The sequence below is a fragment of the Nestor notabilis genome, unplaced genomic scaffold (assembly GCF_000696875.1).
Source record: "Nestor notabilis isolate BGI_N333 unplaced genomic scaffold, ASM69687v1 scaffold15673, whole genome shotgun sequence".
Lineage (NCBI taxonomy): Eukaryota > Metazoa > Chordata > Aves > Psittaciformes > Psittacidae > Nestor > Nestor notabilis.
Window position 1 is genome coordinate 22852 of NW_009921653.1, and position 12809 is coordinate 35660.

Here is a 12809-nt window from a genome sequence, read left to right on the forward strand (position 1 = left end):
GCTGAAATTCTGAACATTTTAAATGTGGCTATTTCCCTTAATACAGTGCTTTCGTATACTTTATCTTCTAAATATAATACTTTATTTGCTTTTTATGTTTCAAAACTAGATCTTGGAGGTTATTTGATTTCAGCCTTAAATGGCTTGCTTTTTGATCTAATCTGCATTTAGGACAACCTTGTTACCAAGCACTTGAACTGTTGCAAACTGAGACTGCTTTTATTCAATCTAGAGTAGTATTTTCTGGAAGTTATGGATCGATTAGCCAGATACAAGAGTAAATGTTTTCCTTAATATTTTTTTACATTACAACTTGAAAAATGTTGGTCTGACCATTTAATATTTAAAATATTTACTGGTAGGCTTTATGGCGTACGCTGCGCAATCCTGCAGACAGCATTTCTCATGTGGCTTATCGTGTACTTGGTAAATTTGGTGGAAGTAACAGGAAGATGTTAAAGGAATCACAGAAACTACAGTATGTAGTCACAGAAATCCAAGGACCCAGTATTACAATTGAATTTTCAGACTGTAAAGCATCCATTCAGCTCCCAATGGAAAAGGTAAGGGCTTAAGTTATTTTCTGTGCTGAGAGATTGTCTTACTCAGTTTCCCTTTATTACAGACTTTTTGGAAGTTTGCTTGTAAAATCTTGTTAAAATATGTGGTATGTCTGCCAGTTCCAGATGTGAGTTAATAACTATAGAATTTACATAATTAAAAGTAGGTTTTAGGGTCTCTTGCATACCTGATTTTTATTTTTATTTTTAATATCCCTTCAGAGAAACAAAGATATTTCTAATTTATGTTGTAATAGAGACACAGAATCTAAACCATATTTTTTTTTGAGTTGCCAGACTTGGTAGGTGAAGGACAAACCATTGTTTCAGAAATCACTGCAAAGAGCTCTTTTGCTTTTTTCACTATGTAGTGCAGTATCAGTTGAGAGCAGGTAGGCTTACTCTAACTTCTTGCTTCATTTTGACATGCAAAACTAGTAGAAGCTCACTAACCTTTCTTTATTGTCCCTTTACTCTGTTCTATATGTCACCTGCAAAATCCATAAATTTAAACATACTTTTCTGCTTTTACAGAGTGATAGAGTAGGAGCTAAACTGGCCCAAATAAATGCTTTCTGTACACTTCTTTTTTTTTTATCCTTCCCTTTCCTAGCTTTTGGTGTACTGCTTAGATTAGGAACAGGAATGTACTCTAAAACCTCCCTATTTTCTTTTTGAAGTGTACTGAAAACTTACTTTAGAAATTCTTCAGTGATGATCATTCTAATGAATAAAAAACAATGGTTTGGTTTTGTTTGTTGTTTCTAGGTTGGGTATAGTACTTCTCAGAGCTGCAAAACCACTTTGTACTTGTATAGGCTTTCATCTGACAATCTCAATATGTCACAAATGCTTAGTTCTCACTAATTACAGCAATCTAATCTGTGTCTTGGGATCTGAGAGCGAAGCTGTATTTTGAGTTAATTTGGCCTGTAGAGTTACTTACCTTTTCAATCACACGTTCATAAGTAGATATGATCTGAATGTAGTAAAAAGTTTCCTGTAGAGGCAGCTGGGTCTCTTTGGCTCCATATATACAACCATCAGGTTTCAAAATAGCATGGAAGAATGATTCTTAAAATACAGATAGTTTTTTGGATTTCTCCTCTCTACTGAAACTGATGACTTGAATATGTATAAATACTGTAATTGCTGGCATTTTTCTATCCAGCTAGGTTTAATTCAAACAAAGTTTTCATGCATCTAAGGTGTTGGTTAATGATAGAGAATGATCTTCAGCTGCTTGGTGTTGACCAAGAAACAATGTATCTGCTGAATACTCTGTAACTATAAACAGGAAATGTCAAATTAGAAGAGAAAAAGAAGTAGAATAAGTTGAAAATGAGAAATCCATGTTTCCTTTTAGTGCTTTAGTAGTTTTCTATGGTCTGTGTATTGTTCTTTTCATTGAGATGCTTATAAGATTATTGAAACACTGATGGGATGACAGCTAGTTAAGTCAGTAAGTGGAAAGATGGTTTTCAGTTCAAAGAAGGTAGAGCCTTTTCCTGCGTTACCCTGTTTAAGCCTGAATGGTTAGATTTTATTCACAATTGATCAAGTATCAAAATTTCTTATTTTGTGCACTCCAAAACAGTTTTTCCATGTTGTTTTGCTTAATGCCTGTATATAATTAATTTGGTTTTACTTTCTTCCTTTATTTTTTTTATTTTGAAAGTATAGAAAGTATGTAGCTGTGTTTATATATATATATATGCAAAATAGAAATTTTTCAAAAGTATGTACTCCCCCTTTTCATTGCATTTGTATCTTAAGAGGTTATTTGAATTACTCTCAAATACATTAGCTCTTTTTGCAAAGGAAAAGTACTATCTCCATTAAGTAAATGGTGTTTAGAAGTTACTTACAGGGACATTTAATCGTGGTGTATGATTAAAGGTATGATGAAAAATATGATGCATGGAAAATATGACAAAGTCATTTGTAAGATAGAACATTTTATGGTACCATTTATATGTGCATATAAATGCATTGGATACCAACAGTGTGGAGGGATTAGGAACAGCAATTATACCTGGAGGGAAGGTGAGGGAGATTTTCTTGAGGGGGAGAGAGAAAGGACAAAGATGTACTTCACTCATGACTTCAAATGCTTTCTGACCGTGGAAATATATGTATCTGCCATGAAACTTTGCATTTATAGAAGCATAGCAAGCATCATGGTAATTTCCAGTCTGCTCTCTCAGGCGTTCTTTGCATTTCTTAACTTAGACAGTCAAAGTTGTACATACTTTTAAAGTTACTTTTAATATATGTTAAAGATGCCATTCCCTTGGTAAATCACCTCATTGTAAATATTAAGAACAAGAAGTATTTGGTTACTATCTATCTCTTTTTTTATTACAGGCAATTGAGACTGCTCTGGACTGTCTGAAGAGTGCTAATACAGAACCGTATTATCGTAGGCAAGCGTGGGAAGTAATCAAGTGTTTTTTGGTAGCTATGATGAGCCTGGATGATAACAAACATGCATTATACCAGCTTCTTGCACATCCCAAGTATGACAATTCTTTAAACATAAATGTGTATGTAAAATTTACAGTGTTTTTAGAACAACCTAATTTAGAGACAGTGGTTAGTCTAAGTAACATCTTCCTCATGGGGTTTTTACCTGATTACTTTTAAATCAGTGCAGGACTGTCCAGTTAGAGGAATTTAGTCAGCATATTATTTAATGCCAATGATGTGTTAATGTTTCATACTTTAATTTTCTCCCCCTAATCACAGTCCAATGTATAATCTGTTACATATGATCAGACATTTCTTTTGAATTAATTTTAGTTTATTATGTTTAAATAGTTGGAATTTTCTGGTCCTTAACTGCAGTTTAAAGATTAACTTAGATTGTGATGCTTTGTATGTACACTTAACTTTTTACTAAAGTGAAAGAGATACAAAATTCAGTTTCATTTAGTGACCAACAGATGTAACCTCTGTTACTGCGGGGGCTTTTTATTGTTTTTTTTAAAAATCACATATTTTACAATTTTAGTCATTGATACTTAATGAGTTTGTTGCTTTTAGACAACTTTGACACCTTTGCCCAAAAAGTGTGTGCTGACTTTGACTCCTGCAGTGTAGTAAACATAGCTAAAGATTATAGTAGCTTTTATAATTTGAACTTGTTAGACTTGACATAAATATAGCTTTGCAATGAATAGGTTTTGTTGACCAGTGATTTGATAAATAATGTTTCAGTCTTTCAAGATTAAAATCAAATGTCATTTTAAAAAAGGGAAAAAGGTCAAAATATTGAAAATGACATTCTGTAATTGAGTTGCAGTGTGATGCCTGTATACCTATTATTTGCAATATATGTGGCTTCTTCTGAACCACTGGCTTTAAATGTTCCTGATGAAATTGAGCTATCCATCATGTTTGAGAACCAGTAGTTGACAAAATTAATATGGACCAAGTGAACTGGTCTAGCTCTGTCAAAATGAGGGGAAAACGGGAGGTGGAGAAGGAATTAGGTATTGAAAGCAAACTTTAAATCAAGTACTTGACAGTGCTCACAATTGAGCTGCCAGAACTGCAGTTTAGGGTTCTAATGAACTTCATTTTGTCTTTCAGCTTTACTGAGAAGTCCATACCCAGTGTGATTATTTCGCATCGATACAAAGCTCAGGATACTCCAGCTCGTAAAACATTTGAACAGGCACTGACAGGGGCGTTCATGTCAGCAGTCATCAAAGATCTGAGGCCCAGTGCTCTGCCTTTTGTAGCCAGCTTAATCCGCCATTACACAATGGTGGCAGTTGCTCAGCAGTGTGGTAGGTAAACTGGACTACAGATCATGTGGACTGTCATGAGAGGGGTGGAGAAGTTTATACTTTTTATAGTAGTAATTTGTTTTAAGAAAGTCATGATATTGCAGTGGCTTCTGGGTAGAAATCTTACTTTTTGTTTGAATACTGAATTATATTTTAATTCTTTTGAGCAGTGAAAAATTATGGAGCAGGTTTTAAAAAGCAATCAGTGACCTAATAATGCATGAAAAATGCTCCACCTAAGGAAATAATTACAGCTTGGAACAGGTTATAATGCCAGAGCATTTGTGTTACTTGATATACACAGTTATTTTTGCAGATGGTCTTTAATTGGGTTGTTTCCACTCATGATTTTGAAGGACCATCAGAGAAACGAAGTAAATGTTAGAGCACTGCATTGTCTTACATCTATGAAGAAAACTTTGTTTGGAACTGTACTGTGTATGACAAGTAATTTGGGAAAAGACATGGTATAAGCATATCACTGTTCATTGTCACATTAATGTAACTTGAATTTTTATGATTCTTCATTTTAATTAAATCTTCTTTCAATGCACAGTCTAGCGCATAGAAGAAAATACTCAAGTAGATACAATCTTTTTTTCTTCTAAGAGTGAAGAATGCCTTACAATCCATTTATATGCAAATAGACATTTCTTACTGGTTTTGCCATCAACTAGTCCGAGGAGTAGTAAAATCTAATTGAAAGACTATTCATATTGAAATATCCATTGTTTTATCTTTTTTTATCTCTCTTTCTTTTCTTCCCCAACACAAATTACAGGTCCTTTTTTGCTGCAGTGCTATCAGGTTGGAAGCCAGCCTAGCACAGCCATGTTTCATAGTGAAGAAAATGGGTCAAAAGGCATGGATCCCTTGGTACTTATTGATGCCATAGCAATCTGCATGGCATATGAGGAGAAGGAACTCTGCAAAATAGGAGAAGTGGCTCTAGCAGTGATATTCGATGTTGCAAGCATTATCTTGGGTTCAAAGGAAAGGGTAATATATATATGTATTTATATTTTAAACGAATTTAAATGATGTAGTTTCAGCCAGTGCAAATTTGCTTCTAAAATTTTGGAGGCTACCAAATTTTGGAGGCTTTTTCAGTGAGCTGAAAAGCAAACTGATACATGTCTTTCTTTCCAGGCTTGTCAGCTTCCCTTGTTTTCATACATTGTGGAACGTTTATGTGCTTGCTGTTACGAACAAGCTTGGTATGCTAAACTAGGAGGTGTTGTGTCAATTAAATTTCTTATGGAACGACTGCCACTAATTTGGGTCCTCCAGAACCAGCAGACTTTCCTGAAGGCACTTCTGTTTGTTATGATGGATCTAACTGGAGAGGTATCTAATGAATGAATTATATCAAATAGTATGGGGAAAACGAACTTTTGTTCTTAAATTCACCCAGATTGACTCTTGCTAATCTTGATTTTACTTAACTTCAGAATGTATTGTATCTGCGATAGTTATGCCTGAATTTTAGTCATTTTAACTTAAACCAAGACCTGAAGTTAGGAATGAGGTCTGTTTTTAACACGTAACTTTGAAAAAATTGTTGGAATTACACTGGCTTGTTTCAGAGGAGACACATACAGGTCACATTTAGATCAGTGAAAGAATGCTAGATTCACTGTCACTTGCATGAAAAACACTGGTGTTTTTTTCTTCTGTGTTTAGTTTGTTCTTCTGTGTTAGTTCAGTTCATGTTATCAAAAAGCTGTGTATAGTTATAGATACCTAGAGAGTTGCAGGCTTGACCTTTTCTCAGTTGTGAATCATACAGTGACAGCATTGCTAAGGGTTCCAGTGCTTAAGTTAGTTTATAAAATTGTGTTGTATTTCAGCTCTCAATTTCGGAATGATTGGTGGGAAGACTAGTTTAATGTGTGCTCTGTTCAAGCTTTACATGGTTTTAGCTGTTTGCAGAGGATTCAACAAAATCAAATGCTTAGTTCATTGATGGGTAGTGTGTAGGTTTGTGATCTTTGTTCTGTACATGTTTAATAAAAATAATCTAATACCTTAGGTTTCCAATGGAGCAGTTGCTATGGCAAAGACCACATTAGAACAGCTTTTAATTAGATGTGCAACTCCTTTAAAAGATGAAGAAAAAACAGAAGAAATCCTAGCAGCACAGGAAAAGTCTTTTCATCATGTCACACATGACCTCGTTCGAGAAGTAACCTCTCCAAACTCCACTGTGAGAAAACAAGCCATGCATTCGTTGCAGGTACTTGCACAGGTCACTGGAAAAAGTGTCACAGTGATTATGGAGCCACATAAAGAGGTAAGAAGAATACTTACTAAAAGTGAGTTTGAAGTTGTTTACCAGGTTGGATTTGCAAAATGCTTTTCTGAGTACGTTTTGCCACACTAGTGATAGCATATGCTTGTCATTTACTAGGTTTCATTGTTCTAAAATACACTGTGGCTGCAGAGAATGTAGAGATTCATTCAAGCTGTGCCTGATTACTTAGCCAGTATTTATAGTGTTTTCTGGTTGATTTACTTCCTGAAATTATGGGCTGCTCATCCTACCACCAATCAGACACAGGCTAGGCCAGGTAGATACTCATTTTGAACCTCAATTTTGTGTTATTCTCTAAATGTGAGGCATATTGTTACGCCTTTCTGTATCCAGGAGGAGACTATAAAGACCAAAGCTGTTTGAAATAACTTTTTGCTAGATACACCTTAAGGCTGATAGCATTCATGCTCTGGAAAGACAAGTAAATATATATATATAAGCCCTAAGGGCCACCACAACATGAGAACTTATGGCTGTTGTATTGTAGTTTGGGAACACACAGAGAAGCCCCCTAATTGATATCTTATTTTGGTAATGGTGAGAGAGAAGTTGGTGTGATGGAAAAAGCTTACATGAATGTTTTTGTTTTTCTTATGTTCTAGGAGCTTAAAATATTCTTGACTTGAACTTTTGAAATGCTCAGGTCTATGAATTTCTTTGTTGTTTATAATATTGTGAATTTATTAAATGTCATAGATCTGTTCAATGAGAATGTGTAATAATTACTGAGTAGTTCTGATAACTATCTATAAATTAAATCAGTTCAGAGAGGTACTTCTTTTCTTGCATAGTGATTTCTGAAGAGGTATGACTGGAGCCACAGTAGCAAATGGACAGAAACATGCATGGTGAGGTCTGTAGGGTCATTCGAATAGACTGCTAATTCGGTAATCTAAATTACATTGTGTAGGTTCTCCAAGACATGGTTCCTCCTAAAAAGCATTTGCTTAGGCATCAACCTGCAAATGCCCAGATTGGCCTGATGGAGGGAAATACATTTTGCACAACCCTGCAACCCCGATTGTTTACCATGGATCTAAACGTTGTGGAACACAAGGTTTTCTACACAGAGGTACTTTCCTTTTATGTTTTGATATTTGAATGTAGATGCTTAAGTAGTGATGATGTTAGAACTTTCATTGTTTAAAAATACACATTTTTCTCTGCATTTTAAACTTTCACTAAAATGTAAGAATTTACCTTTTGAAAAATGAACTGAGGTTTGCCTTTACCTACAACATAATGGCTCTGAGCTAAGCAGAATATTCTCATGTCTGTGAAATACATTAAATGAACTTCGGTATTGAACTCCTAGTCTAGTAGCCCTAACTTTCATTTTTAGGTCTTATTTTATGCACAGTGTAGCTATTAAATAAATTGTTGTAACACCAGAACAGAGATGGTGTTTGTTAAGGTTTCTGAGTCCCTAACAGTTTGAGTAGAATGAGATATAAAACTAGTGTGTAGATTTAACTTAGAGAAACTGTTTAGTCCCTTGGTTTCCTAGCTGTCTTGTCCAAATACAAGTTCAGGATGTCTTTAGTACCAACCGTAATTGCAATTAGCAAGGCCAGGTATGCAGAGGATCCTCTGGTTTTGACTTAAGACAAAACCAAAGTACTGTACATCAAAAATGTACACCTTGTAAAGGTGAGAGTGATATATTGGTATTGTTAATGTCTGAATCTTGATAATGTTCTTGTATATAGGTGCAACCTGGATGTTGTGAACTTGCGTAACTTTGTTTCAGCCTGTTCAGTGTTTTCTAACAAAACCTATATACATATATTGAAAATATTTGCCTGCAAAGAGGAGAGCTCTGTAGGAAAGAATTGTCCCTCTGGGCATTAGAATTACTGAAGACATTTTCAGCACATTTTTTCCCTGTTAATCTCCTGTTTTCTTACCTCATTCCTCGATATTTTCAGTACTCCACTGCCATTCAGGAGGCAAGCTTTTCTGTAGACCTGCTCTTTTTTCATATGAGCAGCCTGTTTGCAAATAGACCGGGAAGGTAGTGGCCAACAAAATGCAAAGTGGCTAATTATTGCTTGACTTCTCTCTGGCGGCAGTGCTGATGGGCTCTCTAGCCTCTGGCTAACCACCAGTTTTAACAGGAACTTACACCCTGATTTTGAGTAGTTTTTTTGCTTGTTGGTGAGACTTGAAGGGTGATTAGTGTGTTTCCTTAAACTTGTTTCTTTGAGGAGACAAGACTCAGAAAGTGATAATACCATTTCAAATGTGATTCGTAATGCTATGCTGAAATGATTTACTTTCTTTCCTTTAGTTACTGAATTTGTGTGAGGCTGAAGATGCTGCTTTAATGAAACTACCTTGTTACAAAAGTCTTCCATCACTTGTACCGCTTCGGATTGCAGCCCTAAGTAAGTAAAACTTCGTAAGCAAAGTTTGGTGTAGGTAAGTGTCCTTGTGAGCAGCGGGCAGTCCTCTTCCCAAGATCAGCAGAAAACTTGAGACTGATGACTGCTCTCTAGAGGTCACAGTTTAATGGAGAGAATAATGGGAAAGTATCACTGCTTTCTTAATGACTAGGATTTAGTTTCTGAAACGAACCCAAAATATTTTTAGACTAATTATGTTATATAGCATTAGGAAAACTTTAGAATGCTGTTAATAGAATTCCCAGTCTTTTGTATTTTATGATGCCTGTAGGTTTTGGCAAAGCATGTTATGTTTTTTTCTGTGTAATTTAAGATGAAACAGAAGAAACTTGAAGAGAAGAAATGTTGAATTAGGTTTTGTCTTGGTTTTTTTTTTCCCTTGCTTGATACTGAGTTAATAAAGAGAACAAATGTGATATTTGCAGATGCTCTAGCTGCCTGCAATTATTTGCCTCAGTCAAGAGAGAAAATCATTGCTGCACTTTTCAAAGCACTTAATTCAACAAATAATGAACTGCAGGAGGCAGGAGAAGCATGCATGAGAAAGGTTAGTGTATTAAAACAGTGTTGCTTTTGAAGCCATTGTTCTCTCTGCTTTACTTACTTGTTACAAAGCTTCTTGTGAAAGTTCTCTACAGGAAATAATGGCTGCTCTGTTAACTTTTTGTTAGTGACACCAATATAGGTAAGTTTCTGTCAGATACGGGGTTTTTGGGGGATTTGGAATTAGCCATAGAAGTTTCTTCTGGTTGAAATTAAGCATTGAAAGTTATTGGGCAAGGACCAAATCTTTCAGTCTTTCAGTCTTTCTGTTTGTCTGGTCTTTGTAAGTGTAGCTTCTTTTCTAATGAACAGTGTCAGTCCTTCCCAGCAGTTTTGCAAATGTGCATCCCTGGCTTTATTGTAAAAGCTGTTCTCATGTTTCTCCTTTGCTCCTAAAAAGTAGTAAAAGACCCCATAGTTGGTTTTGGAAAAGTGAGCAATACAGCAGAATTAGACTCTGCATCACAGTGTGGCAGTTTCTTTAAGGAACAGGACTGTGGCTGCTCTTTAAGGTCACAATCATTATCCTTATGTGATGCTACACTACCCTGTACTGGGGATGCTAGATTATAGTGTAAAAAAGCTGGAAGGACAGGGAAAAGGCTATTCTCTCATCATGGTTTGTTGCACAGTAGATATGTTTAATTCTGATTCAGCAAGATTTTAATACCATTCTTATAAATACAGAAAATGATAATAAAAATACTCATAGCCTCTTTGTACTGTGTAGATCTGGTGGTATGTGATGGGGAATGTAACTAGAGTAATACTGCTGGTTTATGTTTGTGAGGCCATTGACTGACTAGAGGTCAGACGTTGTCTTTTCATGTCAGTCTGGTCATGAGAGGGAATGTACTTATTTATGGCTTGCTGACAGTACAGTTGGGCTGAGAGGTAGGAGGAAGCAAATACGGGTTATTCTGACCTTTGCAGTTGGTATAAGATTTTTCTGATCGTTTTTTCTCTGTCATAAATCCATGCCCACAGGATGTTTGGTTATGAAATATTCTCTTTGTCTGCTTGCAGCCAGGTTCTCTTGGACTTTTATGTTACTCAGAATGCGTGCAGACTGTAAGACAGAAATTGGCTCTTGCCTTTGGCCAGATGCTGTGTATTTAATTTATAGTTGTGGCAGTTTTTCAATTTGTCTGTAATTAAGATCTCCTCTTTGATTATATTATGGAATATCCTACTGTGTGTCAGACATGCCTAAGTGCTTCCCAAATTCATCTTGTCACCATGTATATTTCCAGCAAAAAACATTGTTTAAGGTATTGCATTCTGAAAATACAAAATAAAAGAAGAAAAATCAAGTTGGCAGAATTCATTTTAAGAAGGGTGCTTGCGCAGAAGTTACTCCCCTCTCCATCTGTATCTTAAACCTGTACTCTCTTGCAGTTCTTGGAAGGAGCTACCATAGAAGTTGATCAAATTCATACACACATGAGACCATTACTTATGATGTTGGGAGACTATCGAAGTCTGACACTGAATGTTGTGAATCGTCTGACATCAGTCACTAGGCTTTTCCCGAACTCTTTTAATGATAAATTCTGTGATCAGATGATGGTAAGCCTGTTGAAGTTTTCTTCAGCTCTTCTATAGGAATTTTTCTTTGAACCAGTATTCATATTGTTGAAAAGTCAAAGAACAAATCAGTAGTAACTCAATGGACATATTGGTAGTACAAGATTTTCATTTCACAAAAAACTTAAAACATTAAAGAGCTAAAACATTTTAAAGAGCTACTAAACCAGGAAGTTGAGAGATGTTCTTTTCTAGTGAAGACATACCTAGTTATGCTGAGGTCTGCTTGGACAAATTAATCATTAAGCAAGGTGCCAGCAGCATAATACACTAAGCAAACCCTTGAAAACATGTTATACTTCCTAATGGAGTAAGTCTGTTTTGGTGTTTCTTCGATTTATAAAATGGTGGAAGGTATTGCCCTTCTGATTTGCTGATTTTAAACTGTGTATGTGAATTCTTTACCCTTTTGCCATGGAAGTTCAAACATTTAAATGCATACATATAAAGGAAATCATTGAACAAATGTAAGCCTATCAGATTTTTATGCCTTTTAATGCATGTTGTTTTGTAATCCCTGCTTTCTTTAGTATGGAAAGGACTTCTAACAACAGGAAGCTCTTCATTCTAAGGCAGTGAAAATAACTAATGAGTTTTTCCTTTGTTTCCTTCAAACAATCGATTTTGCCTCTACTTGTTTTCTTGTAGCATGTGCTGTCACTTGCTAAAACGGAATAGTATAGTCAGAAGAAGAATACTAATTATCCTCTCTTTGTAGCAACACCTGCGTAAATGGATGGAAGTTGTAGTTATTACACACAAAGGTGGACAACGGAGTGATGGAAATGTAAGTCACTGAACGCTTGTGTGTGGGAAGACAAAAAACAGTATTAATGTTTTGGAATGATAGAACTCAGTTGTAAATGTTGCCATAACTGATTACACACTGATGTTTTGCTACAAGCTAATGAACTTATGTGTATGTTGAATAGTTGTTACAACTCTTAGTAAGAGAAGCTTCTTATCTGCTGACAGTGGTTACTTTAAAGCCTATTCCATACAGGTTGGTGTGGAACAGCTCATTGGTTTTTATTTATTTGCTCAGGATTTTCTGCTTAGAAATCTGTTCTTCGTTGGAATGGCTGATGAGCTCAGCTGCATATTCCCTCTTTTTTCACTAATATGTTTGATGTTCACAACATAGTCTTGTGAAAATTCTACAGAATAATATAATCCCACTTAATTTTAATGATAATTTTTAATGATATCATATAATTTGTGAAAACCAATTTCAGTATTTACCAGTTGAGATCACATTAAAATCTTTCTTCCATCCAGATTAATGGTCTCCGTGTTGAACTATGGGAAGCTGATCAGTGTTATTATAAATGGAAAATGGCACAGTGTAATGACAACACTGTGTGCTCTTAGCAAATCAGCACTGAAGGGAATTCCTGCTTCAGTGTATTTTCATGTACATTACCAGAAGCCCTATAATTCTATTAAGATTTTATTAATAACTTATATTAATTGTTGAGATTTATTATTGCAACTAGGAAAAAATAGGGGAATATCACTAGTTTCTTTGGTTTTTAAATGAAAATTAGATTGGGTTTTTGTTTCTCTCAAAATGCGGTAATGGCTTAATGGCTTTTCTTCACTCTTT

The 12809-nt window shown here is 35.4% G+C and overlaps 1 protein-coding gene across 1 annotated transcript in view; it reads left to right on the forward strand.

Moving 5' to 3' along the window:
- The window catches only part of TRRAP (transformation/transcription domain-associated protein), a gene marked incomplete at its 3' end in the record, with an annotated part of 48139 nt that overhangs the window by 22186 nt on the left and 13144 nt on the right, over nt 1–12809 (forward strand). The window contains exons 20-30 of the mRNA XM_010011252.1: nt 363–563; nt 2928–3079; nt 4155–4354; nt 5136–5353; nt 5504–5701; nt 6387–6647; nt 7579–7740; nt 8959–9055; nt 9499–9620; nt 11015–11185; nt 11922–11990. Coding sequence (XP_010009554.1) covers nt 363–563; nt 2928–3079; nt 4155–4354; nt 5136–5353; nt 5504–5701; nt 6387–6647; nt 7579–7740; nt 8959–9055; nt 9499–9620; nt 11015–11185; nt 11922–11990 — 1851 coding nt within the window. The remainder of the gene's footprint in view (nt 1–362; nt 564–2927; nt 3080–4154; nt 4355–5135; nt 5354–5503; nt 5702–6386; nt 6648–7578; nt 7741–8958; nt 9056–9498; nt 9621–11014; nt 11186–11921; nt 11991–12809) is intronic.